This window comes from Mirounga angustirostris, unplaced genomic scaffold (genome assembly GCF_029215605.1).
Source record: "Mirounga angustirostris isolate CCGP_5_RB_7025 unplaced genomic scaffold, mMirAng1.0.hap1 SCAF_1, whole genome shotgun sequence".
Lineage (NCBI taxonomy): Eukaryota > Metazoa > Chordata > Mammalia > Carnivora > Phocidae > Mirounga > Mirounga angustirostris.
The window spans coordinates 121606315-121628119 of NW_026991709.1; the positions used below are offsets into that span (position 1 = coordinate 121606315).

The 21805-nt window shown below is 36.8% G+C and overlaps 1 protein-coding gene and 1 pseudogene across 10 annotated transcripts in view; both read left to right on the forward strand.

Annotated features, from left to right (window-relative positions):
• CEP70 (centrosomal protein 70) overlaps positions 1–21805 on the forward strand; it is a 107708-nt gene that overhangs the window by 40830 nt on the left and 45073 nt on the right. For 4 of the 10 annotated variants that reach the window (XM_054504391.2, XM_064587239.1, XM_064587263.1 and 1 more), the window contains 4 exons: positions 5479–5600; positions 7890–7980; positions 8127–8250; positions 8590–8770. In XM_054504391.2, coding sequence (XP_054360366.1) covers positions 5586–5600; positions 7890–7980; positions 8127–8250; positions 8590–8770 — 411 coding nt within the window. In that variant the 5' untranslated portion in view covers positions 5479–5585. Of the gene's footprint in view, positions 1–3545; positions 3637–5478; positions 5601–7889; positions 7981–8126; positions 8251–8589; positions 8771–21805 lie in introns of all 10 variants that reach the window. The other 6 variants (XM_064587264.1, XM_045903677.3, XM_054504390.2 and 3 more) reach the window with 2 other exon arrangements.
• On the forward strand, positions 12087–14110 carry LOC129045388 (acidic leucine-rich nuclear phosphoprotein 32 family member A-like; annotated as a pseudogene).

Sequence of the window (21805 nt, forward strand, 5' to 3'; positions counted from 1 at the left end):
AGTAGACTCCACAGAGTTCTAAAATAGTTACTTGAGACAGAATCTGCCAGTGTAATTGTTGTCTACATGGTGAGACAAATTCCTGGTACTCTTTACTCTGCATTCTTCCCAGAATCCTCTCCTTCTGAACTTTTACAATGGGACAGAATTCAGGAAAGTCTTTCTGATTTCTCAGACTTCTCTCTTCTGTTGCTTTTGTGTAGTGTTAAAAAATATGGCAGGTTGTTTTCTGAGATTTCCTGGATCTGTTACCCAATCCACTTTGATCTCAACTTTCCCTTCCTCTCTCTTGTCTCTGTCTTGCTCAATTTTGGTTCCATTCCCAGAAGTTTCTTCTAACTGTGGGCCCTGTCTTGGAGTTCTTGCATGTCAGTTTTGAGTGTTCATAGGACTCTAGCAGCTGCAATCCTTCTTATGGCACAAGGACAAAACCCCTTCCAGATTCACCTGTTATCATATTAGTGCAATAGTGAATATTAGTGAATACTAATGATTTGGGAATCCTCCTGTTTTTATGACTTAAATACTGCCTGGTGCTTTTTGTTTGTTTTCTTACACAGATGCTGACAGATTGCAGTTCTTAGTGATTTATCCCCACCTACTTATATTTTGATGTTTGTGGGGAATAATTTGTCACTATGTTTTGATGCAAATACTGTTCTTTGGTTTTTTTCTTTGTTACCTAGTTGCTTTTGTTTTATTAAAAAACTTTGCTCTAACCATGCCATCAATCCTTTCTTTATTCTTTTACTTTTACCATTTTGTATATTTATATTTTATATGGCTTTTTAATATTTTAGTTGTCTTTTTTCCTTTAAAAACATGTAGTTTGACCTTTTTTTTTTTTTAATCTTAACTGGAGCATTTAATCTATTTACATTTGATATAATTACCGATGTGAGTTTAAATATATATTTCTTTTGTTCTATTTGTTCTTTGTTTCTCTCCTTTTAGATTTATTTTTATTCATCCTCATGGCTCCTTTTTTTTTTTTCTTTTAGGAAATTACACACTTGAGTTCTGTTCTTTAGTGGCTATTCCAGAAATTCTTAAACATCCTTATTTTGCAAAATACTGATATTAAGAGATACCTTTATCTTCCTCCTGAATTATAAACAAAATTAGAACACTGTTACTCTACCCTACTCCCAGCTAATACATTTTGTTATGTGCATTTTAGCTATATTTTATTTTTATTTATTTATTTTTTAAAGATTTTATTTCTTTATTTGAGAGAGCGAGAGAGAGAGAGAGAGCACGAGCAGGGAGGAGGGGCAGAGGGAGAGAGAGAAGTAGACTTCCTGCCAAGCAGGGAGTCTGATGTGGGACTCGATCCCAGGACCCTGGGATCATGACCTGAGCTAAAGGCAGATGCTTAACCAACTGAGCCACCCAGGGGCCCCTTAGCTATCTTTTTAAATCTTCACAAGACCTTATTTTATGTAGTCAGTGTCTCTTTACAGTATTCATTTCTTTGCTCTTTATTCCTTTCTGCATTTATGCCTTTTTAATCAAGGAATCTTTTGCATGAAGCATCTCCTTTAGAATTTTTTATAGAATAGATGTCAGATTTGTTTTGTTTGTTTGAAAATGTCTTATGCCCTTATTATTAGTGGATATTTTCACTAGATTTAGAATTTTAGATTGGCAGATCTTTCAGCACATCGTATATATTAGTCCACTGTTAGTTTCCATTATTACTGCTAAGAATTTAGCTGACATTTCAACTGTTACTCCTTTGAAGATAATCTTTTTTTTTTGTAATTGCTTTTAAGATTTTCTGTCTTTATTTCTCTGTACTTTAATATGATGTGCCTAGGTGTGATTTTTATTTTCCCTATTTTGTTTGCCATTTGCTGGGCTTCTAGAATCGGTGGATTTATGTCTTTCATTGGCTCTCAAAACTTCTTAGCCATTATGTCTTCAAATCCTGCTTTTCCATTTTTTCTCTATTTCTTGGATGCCAGTTATGCATGTATCCTCTCCATTTGAAGTAGAATGTCTGCTGTGTTTTCCTGAATGTAGCATAGAGAACTAAAAAGATGGAGTCTGTTCTACCTTCCCTTCATTTGTTCATTTAATTTTCTCTTCTGCTTTCTAATCTGCTGTTGAGCCTGTGATTTGAGATCTTACTTTCAGCTATTGTAATTTTTTGTTCTAAATTTTTATTCTTTTTCAAATCTGTTTTGTTTCTTTTTCAGTTTACAGTTCTCTGCCAAAAGTTTCAGGCTTTGATTTTTATTTCTTTGAACATTGTCAGCATAATTGTTTTATTGTCTCTGCCTAATAATTACAATACCAGAAGTCCTCCTTTCTTAGTTGGTTTCTTTTGACTGTTATTTCTGTCTCTGTATGCCTTGGTTATCTTTGTTTGCTGGATGTTGTATTTGAAATGTTTTTTGGTGGGGATAATTTAAGGCCTTTTTCCAGAGAAGATTTCATTTGCTTCTGCCAGGTGCAGGGAAGCACTTTTTTTTTTTTAAGTTTTATTTATTAGAGAGAGAGCAAGCACAGCAGGGCAGGGGAGGGGCAAAGAGAGGGAGAAGCAGACTCCCCACTGAGCAGGGAGCCCAAAGTGGGGTTTGATCCCAGGACCCTGAGATCACGACCTGAGCTGAAGGCAGATGCTTAGCCAACAGAGCCACCAGGTGCCCCATGAAAGTTTAATTTGAGACCTTCTTGAGATATTGGATGACTCAGAGGAGAGGAAACCAGGTTTCAGTTAATGGGACATATAGTTTACTTCTGGTTAACCCTTACCCTGAGCATTGTAGTCCTTACAGGAAAATTTTAAATGGGGGGGTGGGGTGCGGCATTTTCACAGCTCTTTCTTTGGATTTCCAAATGCCTTTAGGGAAAACGTGGGTTCTCATCTCCTCGATTTTTTGCCTGGTAATTCCTCGTTATTGTGTTAGTCCTTTAATGCTTGTAAGAAAAATAATTTAATGTCTTTTTTTTTTTTTTTTTAGTTTTAAGTAACCTCTACCCCCAACATGGAGCTCAAACTCATGACCCCGAGATAAAGAGCTGCATGCTCTACCGTATAAGCCAGCCAGGCACCCTGAGTTTAATGTACTTTATTCAGCTTTTTTTGTTGCCCTTTGGAGACAGAGCTGCCTACTCCACCATTACCAAAAGTAGACTACTTATCTCATGGAATTTAGTCTTACCTAGACATATTTTTGTAAAACAGATGTATGAGGTCATTATCTGGGTAATTTGTAGAAAACATCTAAGCTAATACATGATGCTATGATTAGGTAAGATCCGTTTTGTTTAGCATACTTTTTATGTAACAACTGCCACTTATCTATAAGTTTCTATATGCCAGGTATCTCATTCTAAGTACTTTCTACTTGTCTGACTTAATTTAACCCATAAGGTGTAAGTATTACTGTATTCTTTCTTTTACAGATGAAGAAATCAGTGCTCAAATAGGTTAATGAGTTTGTCAATGTCATATATAGTTTAATAAATAGTTAAGCTAGTAGTCACTCAGGCTATCTGACTCTGAATGCTAAACTGCTATACTTTACTCTTTATAGTGCTACAGGAACATATAACAAGAGGACTTGATCTGGTCATGGGATTAGGGGAGTTTTTCCTGAAGAAAGAAATCTGAGCCAGGATCTGAAGGTCAAGTATAAGTTAACTAAGTGAAGAATAGGATAAGAGTGGCCAGGCCTTGAATCTGGAGAGAGATGACATTTTGACGATTTGAAAGAGGTCCAGTGTGGTAGTTAGGGAGGTTGTCAGAATATGTGGCTCCACACTCTTTGGGGGAGTATCTTACATTGATATCTACCACCATTGTGTCTGGTCTATAAGGGAGTATTCTTCCCACTTTAAAATGCTGATTGACCCTTGATGGTGAATATGGTAGGATGAACACAGCACCACCTCTGAAGTATTCTTGCCAGAAAATACTGAACCTGAATCTAATAAAGCCTCTAAATGTAACCAGTTTACAAGAAATATAGGGGATGGAGAAATAGGCTAAAAGACAAGAATACAGTAAGACAAATCTGAAATAGGGGGAGTTTTGCAAGACAGATGGCCTATTTTTTCAACAAAAAGGGGATAGGACTGCTGTAGATTAAAAGAAACTTTAGAGTGCCACATGTGAACATTGTTTGGATCCTGATTTGGAAAAAAAATAAAAAAGACATTTTGGGAAAAATTGAACCTGGACTAGGTATTAAGTGATAGTAAGAAATTATTAATTTTATTTGGTGTGATAATGGTATTGAAATTGTGTTTAAAAAATTTGTATTTGTTAGAGATATATACTGAAATAAGAGTGTGAAGAAGAAATAAGAATGGAAAAATACTGGCTTTCACTGAAGCTATATTCATGGGTTTATTATACTCTTTCTCTATTTTTGTGTATTTCTGAAAATTTCTCTAATGAAAAGTTAAAACTAACTGAAAGATTTGTAAAAGCAGGAGGGATTAACATTGTGGGTGACTGAGTTGTTGAAAGAGACCAAAGCTTAAAGGGGAAATAGTATGATACCAAGCACAAAAGTGGCAGAATTTGAGAATTTGTAACATGTTATTAGGTTTATCTGAAAATAAAGTGGAAAGACTATACCCCATAGACCAGACTTAAGGGTGACTGGTAAATTGTTTAGTTGGATTTCGCTATCTGAAGCAGCATAAAAGGGGAGAAGGATGCTTTCGAAGAAATACTGACCTGGCAGCCAGGAGACCTACTTCTTTTCTTATTAATCCTGAAAAGATCATTTCACCTCTCTGGGTGTCAGATGGTTGTACCTGTTGTATTGCTACAGCTCTCCCATATGTTTCTCTGCCAGCTACGAACAGCTAGGGATTTTGGATTAAACAATATCCAAGGTCTGCTAAAGATCTAAAAGTTCATGATGCTAATGAATGTGTGTGATTGTGCCTCTTGAAAGGAGGAATTATACCTACATGTCAAACAATCCAAGAAATTTTTTTCCTGTAGGATGATAGAGTCTTAGATAACAAGAAGAAGTGATGGTAGGGTAGACTGAATATAAATTTTTGTGTCTGCCAGTCACACAGAATCCTTTTTGCTAGCTTCTGATCTACTTAGAAATAAAGACTACCTAAGAAAGTGGCATTGCATTTACCCTTGGAGTTAGTCCAGTGAATTGTTAAACTGGCCTGTAACTTTGGGTCAGGTATGGTTTTTTTAGTTTTTCAGGAAGCAGTTTCCAAAAGAGAGCAGTTTATTTATTAGTAGCACATGCTTTGCACATTTAGTTAAAACAGATAGTTCGTGTGTGTGTGTGTGTGTGTGTGTGTGTAAAACCCATAATGTTTTATTTCTAGAGGAGAACTAAGATAGCGTTTATTCTAATCATTCTTAAGATCAGCTTTCTAAGAAGTCATACAAGTTTTGACACAGGAATGGCTTAAATTGCCTAAGAGTTATAGGTTCTTTTAAATATTTCCTTTAACACCTATTGCACTTTTTCTTTTTTCATTTAGACAACGTGAATATTTTTTCTTGCCAGTCTACTTCTTCTGATTTCACAAAAGATATATCTCCAGCAGCCCCTAAAGCCTAGGAGTCCAGTAAATCATCAAACACACTCATGACTGAAAAACAGGTAAACAAAATATTTGACCCAGTGTTTCTTGAAGTATGTGCCAAAGAATACTACATCTACATATGTGAAAAATCTTAAAAATCCTTAAAAGGATTCTTTAGTAAAATAATTTGGGGAAATGTTGGGTTAAAGATTATTTAATGATTTCATTATTCTGAGACTTCACAATACTATTCATAAGGAGGCTTTAGCATACAGTATTTCCTGTTTATTTAACATTAATCTCATGAACATTTCATTAGTGTTCTGTAGCACATACTTTAGAAAATATCATTCTTAGCGCTTTTCAAGAATTTTCAGTTACATTATTCTTTTCTCAAAAGAGGTATCAGAACAATATATATATATCATTTGATCATTCAAAATGTGTGACACTGGGGCTCCTGGGTGGCTCAGTCATTAAGCATCTGCCTTCAGCTCAGGTCATGATCCAGGGTCCTGGGATTGAGCCCCGCATTGGGCTCCCTGCTCAGCAGGAAGCCTGCTTCTCCCTCTCCCACTCCCCCTGCTTGTGGTCCGTCTCCTGCTGTGTCTCTCTCTGTCGGATAAATAAATAAAATCTTAAAAAAAAAGTGTGACATTATTTACAGAGTACTTGGTTTTTATGAGTCATAGTAGACACTGAGATGTTCACACATTTGGCTCCTAAACCAGATATCTTCAATAATTTTAATTCTGGGTCAAGTATCTTGTGACCAGAAGACCTACAACATAAATAAGGGAAAAGAGTGTAGGAGGGAAAAGAAGTGTGGAAAGGATAAAGAAGGTGAAGAAAAAGTCAGCAGTCAAAAGGAAAGATTTGGTGCTGTTAGTAATAGTGCTATCATAGTCATAAGGGTAATTTGTTCCTCTTTTGTCTTGAGAGATTCTTTAATGTTTAGGGGCATTTAGATGTGGAAAATAATACTTTTATATATATTTTGTCTTTTGCCTAAATTATTAATCTTTAAGCTATTACAGTATTTAATACTATACATCGCTAGTGAAAACTTGTGTAAATTTTATTTTTCAAGCACTTAAACACTGATTGAAAATTCACCCAAATTGCCTTTTCAAATATACATTAATAACTTAAAAAGTAAGTCACTTCACACAGTGATTTCAAATTCATTTAAAAGACTTATAAACTGTTATCATGGATTTAAATGTCTAATTAAAAAAAACCATCTCTATTTTTATTCTTATCTGTATTGTATGTACAATATTGTATTTACCTTTTTCTTTCCATTAATATGTTTTTATTTACTTAATCTAGAGAGTTAGGGTTCCCCTCTCAGGTTTATGGCATAAGTAAGCACTTATTTAGAATCAGGGATATAAAACTTGGGAGTGTCTTTCAGAGTGATTCTACTAGAATCAGTTACCTAGATGGACAGACTCCTTTTTATAGTTAGACCTTGTCCATTATACAAGGGACTATCTGCATTATTGGTCTTGACCATTCAGATGTTTTGATTTTTTTTGTGTGTGTGTGACCCTACTCATTAAGTGATACTTGTTTCTGAGTGACTTGTATTTAATTTACTAGTCAGTTAATATGACCTAATATGCAGCTGTTTTTTTTTTTTTTTTTTTTTTTTAAACCTTGGGTCAGAGGGGAGGGAGAAGCAGACTCCATGCTGAGCAGGGAGCCGGATGTGGGGCTTGATCCCACAATTCTGAGATCATGACCTGAGCTGAAGTCAGATGCTTTACTGACTGAGCCACCCAGGTGCCCCGCAGCTGTTTCTTTTGAGTAGGGCTTGGTGTGATTCAGTTAAACAAAAAAACTAAGGTCTGTTTGGTTCACTGAAATTATAAGGTGTTGGTGTTTTTGTTTTAATTTATCCATTAAGACCATACATATGAGTATGGAATTATATAATGTAATTATTTGTGCTTATTTGCATTCTTTTTGGTCTGCTAATTTTGTTAGAAATTTGTTTTAATTTTAATCATTATATGTGCATAAAAAATTCATATTAGGGGCGCCTGAGTGGCTCAGTCGTTAAGCGTCTGCCTTCGGCTCAGGTCATGATCCCAGGGTCCTGGGATCGAGCCCCGCATTGGGCTCCCTGCTCCGCGGGGAAGCCTGCTTCTCCCTCTCCCACTCCCCCTGCTTGTGTTCCCTCTCTCGCTGTCTCTCTCTCTGTCAAATAAATAAATAAAATCTTTAAAAGAAAAAATTCATATTAAAAAACTTCGGAGAAAAAGTTCCATTATTTTGAAAACAAGGAAATTATATTCGAGGGGGTGTTTCTTCACTTTATATGTTAAAGTTGATCCTTTTCTTGTGGCTTATAATTACAGCGGGAAGAAGCAGAATGGGAAAGCATAAATGTGCTGTTGATGAGGCATGGCCTAAAACCTTTGTCTCTAGTCAAAAGAACTGATCTTAAAGGTAATCAGATCCTATTCTTGCTGTTCCTATTCTTGCTAGATCCTATTCTTTCTTGTTATGGTAAAAAATTTTCCTTGTAAAACTTTCTATCTTAAAATTTTTTTGCCTTTTATTTTTACCATCTGTGTTATATTCCAAAAACGTAGATCTCATCGTTTTTGACAAACAGTCATCACAAAGGATGAGGCAGAATTTGGAAACATTGGTGGAAGAAACAACACGTCAACAGAACATGATCCAGGAGCTCATAGAAACTAATCAGCAGCTTAAGTAAGAAGATAGAAAGAATTCTCTTTTGAATTGTTTATGTGCAAGTGGTATGCATTCTAAAAATAATTGCCTTGAAAAGAATCTTTGGTTTTTAAATCAAAATTTTAAAAAAATTTTCTGTTTTGATTAAATATTAAGTTTAAAAATATTTTAATAGGTAAATCTGTCAGTAATAGGTATGTAATGGTGCCCTATATTTCTCCTATTGATTTGTGTTATATGATGGAAATTTTAAGAATGCAAAGAAATTTTAGAAATTCATTATATTGTTAGATGGGCATGTTTGTTGATGTGATTTACCTTTATTACTAAGGGAAGCAATTGTGTGTCTATTATTAGAAATGAACTTCAGTTAGAACAAAGCCGAGCAGCCGATCATGAACAACGAGCTAATGACTTGGAACAAATTATGGAGAGTGTGAAGTCCAAAATTGATGAATTGGAGGATGAATCTCTAAATAGGGTTTGCCAGCAACAGAATATAATAAAAGATCTTCAAAAGGAGCATAAAGCTTTACAGGTATTGATTATGTGTTTTCATAGATGGTAGTACTAAAACAGCTCATTAAGGTCACAGGTGACTTCTTTGTTGCTTAATTCAATTGTCTTTATCTTATTGATCTATTACTATTGCCTTCTTAAAGTTCTTTCTTTGTTTGGTTTCCAGAATATCCTCTCCTCTGGTTTTCCTCTAACCCCACTGGTCATTCTTTAATTCCTTTGCTGGTTCTTCTTATCTTCCTATCCAATTAGTGCTGGGATTCCCCAGTACTCATTCTTAGACTTTTCTCTTTCCTGTGTATTCTGACTCCCTTGGTGATGTTCAGTCTAATGCATAACATAAATTCATTCATAATTTTAAATCTGTAGCCTAGGTATCCTCCCTTAATTCCACACTTATACCTTGCAGCCTACTTGATATCTCTACTGAATGTTTAAAAGGCATCTTGAACTTTAAATGTAAAATGGAGTTCCTGAATTTCTTCCCAGAACTTTTTCTTTTAGTGTTCACTCCAGTCCAGGTCACCTTCATTTCTCTCTTACCTGTCTCTTGGTCTCCCTGTTTCCACCCTTGCCTTTTTTGGTATGCTTTCAACATAGTAGCTCTGAAACCTCTAATGGCTTTCCTTCCTCTTTAGAGGAAAATCAAAAAGTCTTACCATGACCTCTAAGGTCTTACATGGTTTGGCTTCCTGTTACCTTCTAATTTCATCTAGTTTACTCCTTGCTTATTCTACTACAGTCACACTGACGTTATTGCTCTTTTTTTTTTTTTTTTTTTTAGTGAGGTGGAGGGGAGAGAGAAAGAGTGCATGAGCAGGTGTGAGCAGGTGGGGGAGGGGCAGAGGGAGAGAGAGAATCTTAAGCAGGCTTCATGCTCAGCATGGAACCCAGTGAAGGGCTCGATCTCACAGCCTTGAGATTATGACCTGAGCTGAAATCAAGAGTCAGACACTTAACCAACTAAGTCACCCAGGCGCCCCATGTTCTTGCTCTTCCTTGAACATTCTCACCTCAGGGCCTTTGTACATTCTGTTATTTCTTTTTCCTTTGCACTGCATGCTTTTTCCCAGTTAGTTGCGTGACTTGTTCTCTCCTTTCTTGGGTGTCACCATCTCTCAGGTGACAGTACTTTCCTGAGTACTTTACTTATGGTTACCAGTTCCATCCCCTACACATCATACTGCCTTCCCCGATTTAAATTTTATCTATAGTTCTTACCATCATCCAACATGCTAACATACTATATACTTTGTTTTGTTTATATATCTCCCTGTGTTAGAATGTAAGTTCCATGAAGGCAAATATTTTTGTCTGTTTTATTATTAATAGTCGATGCTCAAATATTTGAGTTATTGAATTAAATTTACATAACATTTTTATGAAATATCCTTTGTGATTATAAGTTGGGTTACTTTTCTTTTTATATAAATAACAATATTGTAACACTGAATGCTTTATTTTCTAATTTTAAAAAACTTGTTTTAAAACATGGGCATTTGTTATAATTAGAAGAAAATAAATCTTTTGTAGTGATAATCAATTTTAGTTGTATGAGTTATTACAGATTCTTACAAATATATCTTTATGAACATCAGATCCTTAAAGTGGTTTTGTTGGCACAACACTGTATTTACCTACTGCACACAGGGATTTAGGCTGCCTAAAAGGGATCAGTACTCATCAGGCTGGGTCTAGATGTCCATTCAGTTTATGCTGGCAGCATTGGAAGGATCAGATGAGTTAATATAAAGTCCAGGGGGTCAGAGAATCAGCCAGAGACCATAGGGAGTTCTGGTATGAGGACAGAGGCAGTTGGTGTTCCGCCCTCATTTAGACTGCCAGCTTGGGGTACACAGTGCTAGAGCTGCTGGTGTTGATCATAACTCCAGAGAAGATAGCCAAATCTGTTTTTATTACTTACCAGTCGACAAAATCCTCAGCCATTAGGATGTTATGTTTTTAGGTTGGCTTTGTTAAGTAGTTTTCCTCATCAATGGAGCATTATAAAATTATAAAGTCTCTCTAAAAGGAGGAGGGAGTTTGGAAATATTTCTATATGCATTTGATTTTGACCTTTCTCCCAGAGGGTGTGTGAAACCCTAGACCACTTAACACATCAACTTACTGATGTGAGAAAGCAGCCATCAGGAGCTGTTAAAGGTGCTAGGTCCTTGGTTGACAGAGGGAGTTGAGGTGCAGGATACAAGTGTTATTTTTCTAGGAAGATATCTATTTATCTCTTCAAAGAGGTTGATATATAAACAATTACAAAAGTTAAAATATTGGAACATAAGACATATGAATTTACCAGGGTTTTAGGCACTGCAAAGAACTGTTACTTGAAGGTTCATTGGTAAGGGATGACTTGTATTTTTCCATCAAATAGTTCCATGTGTCATAATGACTTGTAGTATTATTAGCTTTCTATTGCAGATCCCAGAGATTTTTTAATATAACTTATAAATTGGTACAGAGGAAGTCTCATGTTCCAGTCTGCCATGGAAGGGAACAGACAGAATTAAGACTAGGGTATGGACACCTGGTGTTGGGGGAAGGCTGTCTATGCTAAATTGATCAATTGAAATTAGTTGTTTGTTTTTAAGTCCCTGAAGGGTACTTTAGAGTATTCACAGAAATTGGCCAACCCAAGGAATTTCTGTCCTGACAGTGTAGCTCGATTGTCCCATACCATTACAGACTAGTCATACATTCTGTTTCATACTAGTCAATCTGTGCTTTCTTGGGGAAGATGGGAAGTGCCCCTGGAAAACCCTTATTTCACCATTTATGGCACATTCTTCTTATTTTGGCATACAGTTTCCAATTTAAAATGCTTTAGTGTTGCTTGTTTTGCAATTGAGAGAAAGGAAATGTTGATCTTTTATGTATGTGGCAGAGAAGTCAAGGAAATCAATAGATGTTTGACAACAGTATATTGAAAGATTGCTAGGGAAATGCAGAAACCAAAAGACAGTATTATATTTGCAGTTTTTATGTTCTGCCATGCAGTTTCTCTTTGTACTTAGATGAGTGTGTTGACTTCTTTGGATGTAGTTTTATAAACTCTTAGGTTCTTTAAATTTCTAAACAGATAATTTTTTAGTTTTAAGTCAGTGTGATCTGTATCAGGATATAATTCTCCCTCTTTGCAAAAATGATGGTGCTATTCATAGGGAGTATATAGATTGGTAAACTGATTTTAACTGTTATTTAGTGGTTACTTCAAAGATTAAAATATGTATTCTTTTCTGAAGGGGGGGAAATCGGAGGGGTGGACGAACCATGAGAGACGATGGACTCTGAAAAACAAACTGAGGGTTCTAGAGGGGAGGGGGGTGGGAGGATGGGTTAGCCTAGTTATGGGTATTGAGGAGGGCATGTTCTGCATGGAGCACTGGGTGTTATGCACAAACAATGAATCATGGAACACTACATCTAAAACTAATGATGTAATGTATGGGGATTAATATAACAATAAAAAATAAAAAAAAAATATGTATTCTTTTCTCAAAATCTAATGTTACTTGGCTACTGGAAGTCCTAGCCACAGCAGTCAGACAAGAAAAAGAAATAAAAGGTGTCCATATTGGTGAGGAAGAAATTAAAATGTCACTATTTGCAGATACATGATACTATACATAGAAAATGTATAAAGACTATCAAAGGGTGCCTGGGTGGCTCAGTCAATTAAGTGTCTAACCCTTGATTTTGGCTCAGGTCATGATCTCAGGATCATGAAATTGATTCTCATGTTGGGCTCTGCGCTGGGCATGGAGCCTGCTTAAAGTTCTCTCTCCCTCTCCCTCTGCTTCTCTCCCCTCCCCATACTTGCTCTCTCTTTCTCTCAAAAAGAGAGTATCAGATAACTATTAGAAATAATAAATGATTGGGCGCCTGGCTGGCTCAGTTGGTTAAGTGACTGCCTTCGGCTCAGATCATGATCCTGGAGTCCTGGGATCGAGTCCCACATCGGGCTCCCTGCTCAGTGGGGAGTCTGCTTCTCCCTCTGACCCTCCTCCCTCTCATGCTCTCTCTCTCTCTCATTCTCTCTCAAATAAATAAATAAAATCTTAAAAAAATAATAATAAATGATTTCAGTAAAGTTGTAAGATACAAAATTAATTCACAGAAATGGGTTGTGTTTCTATACACTAATGATGAAGTAGCAGAAAGAGAAATTAAGAATTCCATTTATAATTGCACCAAAAAGAATAAAATAGCTAGGTATAAACTTAACCAAAGAGATAAAAGACCTGTACTCTGAAAACCATAAAACGTTGATGAAAGAAATAGAAGACAACACAAGCAAATGGAAAGATATTCTATGCTCATGGATTGGAAGAATTAAAATGTTAAAATGTCCATACTACCCAAAGCAATCTACAGATTCATTGCAGTCTCTTTCAAAATACTAATAACATTTTGACAGAACTAGGACAGATAATACTGAAATTGGTATGGAACCACAAAACACCTCAAGTAGCCAAAGCAATCTTGAGAAAGAACACCAAAGCTGGAGGTATCATAATTCCAGATTTTAAGATAGGCTACAAAGCTGCAGTGATCAAAATAGTATGGTATGGACTGATTGAATTCCATGGGCATGGGAGCCTCTCCAGGGAGAGAGTGTGAGAGATGGACATGGACAAATGGATTCATTTAGAGCTGTGGAACAGGATGCCCTCTGATGTGAAGAACTTGTCCTGGACAACTGCCAATTGATTTAAGGCAAAATCAAAGGCCTCACAGATGAATTTGAAGAACTAGAGTTCTTAAGTGCTGTCACTGTAGGCCTCACCTCTGTCACGAACTTACCAAAGTTAAACAAACTTTCGAAGCTTGAACTAAGTGATCACAGAATCTCGGGGGGCTGGAAGTATTAGCAGAAAAGTGTCCAAACCTCATGCATATAAATTTTAAGTGGCAACAAAATTAAAGTCCTCAGCACAATAGAGCCACAGAAAAAGAAAACCTCAAGAGCTCAGACCTTTTCAGTTGTGAGGTAACCAACTGAAGCTCCTCTTGCAGCTCACGTATGTTGGTGGCTACAACCAAATGACAGGGAGGCCCCTGACTCAGATGTCGAGGGCTATGTGGAGGACCTGGATGACAATGAGGAGGACAAGGATAAGGAAGAATTATGATGAAGATGCTCAGGTAGTGGAAGATGAGGAGGATGAAGAGGAGGAGGAAGGAGAAGAGGAGGATGAAGAGGGTTATAATGACTGGGAAGTAGATAATGAGGAAAATGAAGAAGATGTTGGTGAAGAAGAAAGGGGTCAGAAGTGAAAATGAGAACCTGAAGATGAAGGAGAAGACGATGACTAAGTGGAATAACCTATTTTGAAAAATTCCTATTGTGATTTGACTATTTGTACCCCTAACTACCCCCCCAGTCCCATCCCCCAAAACTTACTGTTTTCTGATTGTAATGTTGCTGTGAGAATGAGAGGGGAAAAGTATACTGTGGGTTGTGGGGGGAGGGAGGGCAGGAGGGAGTAGAATAAAATGCTGTTTTTATTGCAAGAAAAAAAAAAAAGACAGATGAAAGGAACCAAATAGAGAGCCCAGGAATAAACCCATAGTTATATGGTCAATCTATGACAGAGGTTGCAAAAATATGCAATGGGAAAAAGTCTGATTAACGATGCTGGGAAGACTGGACCTCTACATGCAGAAGAATGAAACTGGGCTACTTTTTTACACCATGCACAAAAATAAACTCAAAAAGGATTGTGAGACCTGAAACCATAAAACTCCTGGAAGAAAACATAGGCACTAATTTATTGACATTGGCCTCAGTAACGTTTTCCTACATATGTCTCCTCAGGCAAGGGAAACAAAGTAAAAATGAACTATTGGGATTATATCAAAATAAAAAGCTTTTTACAGCAAAGAGAACCATCAACAAAATGAAAAGACAACCTGCTGCATGGAAGAAGATATTTGCAAATGATATATCCATCAAGGGGTTAATATCCAAAATGTATAAAGAACTTACACAACTCAACACCAAAAACCCCCCCAATCTAATCAAAATATGGGCAGAGGACCTGAATAGACATTTTTCCAAAGAAGATGACATACAGATGGTCAACAAACACGTGAAAAGATGCTCAACATCATTAATCATCAGGGAAATGCAAGTAAAAACCCATCAGAAGATATTACCTTATACCTGTCAGAATGGCTAGAATCAAAAAGACAAGAAATAACAAGTGTTGGTGAGAATGTGGAGAAAAAAGGAACCCTCTTGCACTGTTGGTGGGAATGTAAATTGGTGTAGCCACTGTAAAAACCAAAATGGAGATTCCTCAAAAAACTAAAAATAGAAATACCATGTGACCCAGTAATTCCACTACTGTGTACTGGAATAGGTATTGGAATTAGTATAGGAAAAGATATCTGCACTCCTATGTTGATTGCAGCATTGTTTACAATAGCTAAGATACAGAAGCAACCCAAGCATCTATTGATAGATGAATGGATAAAGAAGATGTGATATACATTATTCAGCCATAAGAAAGAATGAGATCTTGCCTTTTGTGGTAACATGGATCGACCTAGAGGATATTATGCTAAGTGAATTAAGTCAGATGGAGAAAGACAAATACCATATGATTTCACTTACATGTGTGGAATCTAAAAGACGAATAAATAAAAAGTAGAAACAGACCCATAAATGGTTCTGGTGGTAGGGGGATGGTCAAAATGGGTGAAGAGGAGTGGAAGATACTTGCTCCTAGTTATGGAATGAGTAAGTCATGGGGTTTAAAGGTACAGCATAGGGAATATACTCAATGGTATTGTAGTAGCATTGTATGCTGACAAATGGTAGCTATACTTGTGAGTATAGCTTAAAGTATACAGTTGTTGAATTACTATGTTGTATGCCTGAAACTAATGTAACATTGCACATAAACTACTTCATTTAAAAAGAAATTTAGTATTACTTTGTAATTTTTACCTTATTCCGTGCCAGTGCAACACCCAAAACAATTTTGCCACTCCCCAACTTGTTGTTGTATATTTTAATTCTCTATTTTTATTGACTCTCTACATTTTGTTACCACTGAACATTGAAATAACACAAAATATTTCTTTCCTGTTATTATTTAAATTTTTACAAAGCAGGAAAAAAAAATCTAGTTATATACTCTGCCCTAATTGTTATTTATTATTGAAATCACTCAGTGTAAAGCCACCAAGCTCTTTTATATACTTTTTTTCCATAAGTTCTTTAGCTTCAATTTTTTACTTTATGTTGGATTCATCTTTTGAGTTTACCTTTCTGAAATAACACACCAGACCATAAAACGGAGTGTTTCTCGGGGCCAAATGAAAAAATAGACCTAAAGTTGTTTTTTTTTTTTTTTAAGATTTTATTTATTCATTTGAGACAAAGAGATAGAGAGAGAGCATGAGCAGGGACAGAGGCAGAGGGAGAGGGAGAAGCAGGCTCCCCACTGAGCCAGGAGCCTGATGTGGGGCTCAATCCCAGGACCCTGGGACCACGACCTGGGCCGAAGGCATACACCCAACCATCTGAGCCACCCAGGTGCCCCTAGACCTAAAATTTTTTAAAGTCAGTAAGACATTCAGAATATATAACTGCTTTATAAGTACTGAAATCTAAGTAGGGAGGAAAGAGATACGGGAAGGAAAAGGACAATTCATGTGGCACAGGCTATTAAGATTGTTACTGGTGGGAGATTCTGTGTTGTGTGAATGGTCTTGGTTCTTGGATGCCCCACGAAAGATTTATATGGGAATCTGAACTCCAATAAAACAGCCAGAGGAAAGTAGCAAGCACAAGGCAGTTTATTAAGGACAGTACACTCTCAAGATGGGAGAGCGGGCAGGCCCAGAGATGGCGACTGCACTGGAGTTAGGGGTGTCTTTTCTTTTTATGTTTGCATAGGTTATGGGTCATAGCTACAGTGGTCTCTGAGGTTGTTTCCAGTCATCTAAGAGACTCCTACTGGTAGGGAGGGGGGTTTTCGGCCTTACAAGGTTCTTGCCAGAACTGTCTTGGCCATCTTCCCCCACGGGAAGGGAGGAGTCGAAACCACAGTGTAAATGTAATGAAGATGTAGGTTATTGTAGGGCACAGGCTGGAAAGAAGAATGCATGCTCTGCACCTGCTGTTCTTGATCTGATAGCCCTGGGAGGTGGGAATCTATGTAACCACTGTTCACCACCATCCTTGCCTCCAGCTCTTATTTAGCTAACTGCCTACTCTATCAAAATCAGCTATCTAGTTATCTTCCACTCAATTATTTCAAGATTCATTCATATTGCTGGATGTATCAGTAGGTAATACTTTTTTTATTACTGATAAGTATTCCATTGTATGGATATACCGCAGTGTATTTACCTGTTAGTGTACTTTTGAGTTGTTTCCAGTTTTTGGCCATTACAAATAAAGCTTACTAACATTTGTGTTCAACTCTTCTTGTGAACATATGTTTTTATTTCTCTTCACTAGATACCTAAGGCTATAATTGCTGAATGTATGATAAGTATATATTTAACTTTTTAAGAAACTGCCTGTGACTTACCTTCATTTTTTCAGTGTTCTTCAAGGAGCTTAAGTTCTTAAATTTGATGAAGTTCAACCTATCAATTTTTTTTAATAGATCATGCCTTTGGTTTGTATCTAAAAAAATGGTACCTAGCCCAAGGTCGCAGTATCCAGTTGTCCTACCACCATTTGTTAAAAAGAGTATCCTTCTCTACCAGATTCCTTTGTATTTTTGGTGAAAATCAATTTTTGTATGTGTGGGTCTACTTCTGGACTCTATGTTCTATTTCATTGATATATGTATCTGTCTTTATGGAAGTACCACACTGTTTTGATTACTGTTAATCTTGTAATCAGGCACTATAAGTCTTTTATATTTTTCTTTGTCAATGTTGTGTTGGCTATTTTAGGTCTTTTACATTTCTGTGTGAATTTTTGAATTAGCTTGTTGATTTCTACAAAAAAAGCCTGCTGGGATTTTATTGAGTACATAGATCCAATCAGGGAGAATGACATTTTAACAATATTGAATGTTGTGATCCATGAACATGATATTTCTATTTGTTTAGGTCTTTAATTTCTCTCAGCAATGTTTTTTTGTTTTGTTGTTACTGTTGTTGTTGTTTTTTAAGCCCTACACAGGGCTTGAACTCAGGACCCTGAGATCAACACCTGGGCTGAGATCAAGAGTCAGATGCTTAACAGACTGAGCCACCCAGGTGCCCCCTCTTAGCAATGTTTTGTAATTTGGGGTACACTGGTCTTTTTTACATGCTTTATCAGATTTATCTCTATTCAGTATTTTAATGGTATTGTAAATGCTTGATCTTTCTTTTTAATTTCCTTTTTTGTTATTTTCAAATATTTTATTTATTTATTTGAGAGAGGGAGGGAGAGCGAGAGAGCACAAGCAGGGGGAGTGGCAGAGGGAGAGGGAGAAGCAGGCTCCCCGCTGAGCAGGGAGCCCAATGTGGGGTTGGATCCCAGCTGGGATCATGACCTGAGCCAAAGGCAGGCACTTAACCGACTGAGCTACCCAGGTGCCCCTAAAAATTTTTATTTTATTTTAATTAATTAGTTATTCAAAGATTTTATTTATTAGAGAGCGCTTGAGAGAGATCATGAGCAGGGGGAAGGGATAGAGGGAGAAGCAGACTCCCCACTGATCAGGGATCCTGATGTGGGGCTCCATCCCAGGACCCTGGGATCATGACCTGAGCCGAAGGCACTTAACCAACTGAGCCACCCAGGCACCCTAAAGATTTTATTTTTTATTTTTTATTTTTTTTAAAGATTTTATTTATTTATTTGACAGAGAGAGACACAGCGAGAGAGGGAACACAAGCAGGGGGAGTGGGAGAGGGAGAAGCAGGCTTCCTGCCGAGCAGGGAGCCCGATGTGGGACTCGATCCCAGGACCCTGGGATCATGACCTGAGCCGAAGGCAGACGCTTAACGACTGAGCCACCCAGGCACCCCTAAAGATTTTATTTTTAAGTAATCTCTATACCCGGTGTGGGGCTCAAAGTCAAGACCCCTAGATCAAGAGTCATATGCTCTTCCAACTGAGCCAGCCAGATGCTGCAATTTTCTATTTAATTTCTTACTGTTCATTGCTAGTATATACAGAGAAATTGATTTTTCACCTTTTTCTGTTGTGGTAAATTATACATAACATAAACTTTACCATTTAAAAATATACACTTCAGTGGCATTAAGTACATTCATGTTATTGTGCATCTGTCCTCACCATCCATCTGCAGAACTTTTTTCGTCTTCCCAAACTGAAACACCATCCTCATTAAACAGTAACTCTTCATTCTTTGCTACCTCTAACTCTTGGCAACCACCATTCTACTTTCTGTCTTGTTACTTGACTACTGTAGATACGTTATATAAGTGGAATCCTACAATATATGTCCTTTTGTGACTGACTTATTTCATTTTAGCAAAATGTCTTCAAGATTTACCCATGTTATAGCGTGTGTTGGAATTTCCTTTTTAAAGCCAGATAACATTCTTTTGTGTATATATACCACATTTTGTTTACCCATTAATCCATCAGTAGACACTTGGATTGTTTTCACCCTTGACTATTGTGAATAATACTGCTGTGAACATGGGTATACAAATGGCTATTCAAGTCCCTGCTTTCAGTTCTTTTGGGTTTATATCCAGAAGGGGAATTTGTTGGTCATATGGTAATTTTATGTTTAATTTTTTGAGGAACTGCAATATATTCCCTGGAGTTGCTGTACCATTTTATATTTCCACTAGCAATGCACTAAAGTTTCAGTTTCTCCACATCCTTACCCACACTTGTTATTTTCTTTCTTTTTTTTTTTTTTTTTAAAGATTTTATTTATTTATTTGACAGAGAGAGAGAGTGGCAGGCAGAGGGAGAGTGAGAAGCAGGCTCTCCACTGAGCAGGGAGCCTGACGTGGGGCTCGATCCCAGGACCCTGGGATCATGACCTGAGCCGAAGGCAGACACTTAACCGACTGAGCCATTCAGGAGCCCCGTTATTTTTTATTTTGTTGTGTTTTCAATAGTAACCATCCTAATGGATGTGAAGAGGTATCATTCTGGTTTCTATTTGCATCTTCCTAATGGTCAGTGATGTTGAGCATTCTTTTCAGGTGCTTATTGGTCATTTGTGTATGTTTTTTAGAGAAATGTCTATTCAAGTCCTTTCCTTGTTTTTTAATTGGATTTTGTTGTTGGTCTTTATTCTGGATACTGACTCCTTATATATATTATTTGAAAATATTTTCTCTCATACTGTGGGCTGTCATTTTACTCTGCTGATAGTGTCCTTTGGTGCACAAATGTTTTAAATTTGGATGAAGTCCAATTTATCTATTTTTTTTCTCTTGCTTGTGCTTTTTGTGTCCTATCCAAGAAATGATTGCCAAATGCAGTGTCATGAAGCTTTTGTCCTATGTTTCTTCTAAGAGTTTTAAAGTTTTATTTCATATATTTAGATCTTTGATCCATTTTAAGTTAATTTTTTTTGTATATGGTGTTAGATAAAGGTCCAACTTAATTCTTTTGCATATAGATATCTGGTTTCTCCAACAACAAAGCCTATTATTTTCTAATTGAGTGGTCTTGGTACTCTTGATGAAAATAATGTGATCCTATATCCACAGGATTATTTTTGGACTCTCTGTTCTACTCCATTAGTATATACATCTGTCTTTATGCCAGTATCACACTGTTTTGATTACTGTAGTTTTGTAGTAAACTTTGAAATCGGGAAGTGTGAGAGCTTTAACTTTTTCCTTTTCAAGATTGTTTTGGTTGTGTGGGGTCCCTTGAGATTCCATATGAACTTTAGGACCGATTTTTCTGTTTCTGCAAAAAATGTCATTGGGATTTTGATAGGGGTCGCACTGAATCTGTAGATCACTTTGGGTAGTATTGACCTCTTAACAATATTAAGTCTTCCAGTCTGTGAACACAGAATGTTTTTCCATTCGTCTGTGTCTTCTTTGCTTTCCTTCAGCCGCCTTTTTAAATTTTCAGTGTATAAGTCTTTTGACTTCTTGGTTTATTTCTATTTTATTCTTTTTGATGCTATTGTAAATGAAATTTTTTTTTAAGATTTATTTATTTTGAGAGAGAGAGAGTGGGGGTGGGTAGGGGCAGAGGGAGAGAGAGAATCTCAAGCAGACTTCCCACTGAGTGTGGAGCCCAACATGGGGCTCGATCTCACAACCCTGAGATCATGACCTGAGCTGAAATCAGGAGTTGAAAGCTTAACTGACTGAGCCACCCAGGCATCTCTGGAATTGTTTTCTTAATTTCCCTTTTGGATTGTTCATTGTTAGTGTATAGAAATGCAATTGATTTTTCTGTGTTGACTTCATATCCTGCTACTTTGCTGAATTCATTTATTAGTCCTAACGGTTTTTTTGTTTTGTTTTTTTTTTTGTAGACACTTTAGATTTTCTGCATATAAGATCATATCATCTGCAAATATAATTTTACTTCTTTCCAAAATGGATGCCTTTTATTTCTCTTTCTTGGCTGATTACTCTGACTAGGACTTCCAGTACTATGTGGAATACAAGTAGCAAATGCAGGCATTTTTACCTTGTTTCTGATCTTAGAGGAAAAGCTTTCAGTCTTTCACTATTGAGTATGAGGTTCACTGTGGGTTTTTCCTAAATGGCTTTTATTATGTTTAGATTGTTTCCTTTTATTCCTAGTTTGTTGAGTGTTTTTATCATGAAAGGTATTGGATTTTGTCAAATGCTTTTTCTGTATCAGTTGAGATGATCGTATGTTTTTTTCCTCCATTCTGTTAGTGTGTATTACATTTGATTTTTCATATTTTTTAAAAAAGATTTTATTTATTAATTTGAGAGAGAGGGAAAGAGATAATGAGCAGGGGGAGAGGCAGAGGGAGAGGGAGAAGCAAACTCCCTGCTGACCCGGGAGCCCGATGTGGGGCTCAATCCCAGGACCTGGAGATCATGACCTGAGCCCAAAGGCAAACGCTTAACCATCTGAGCCACCCAG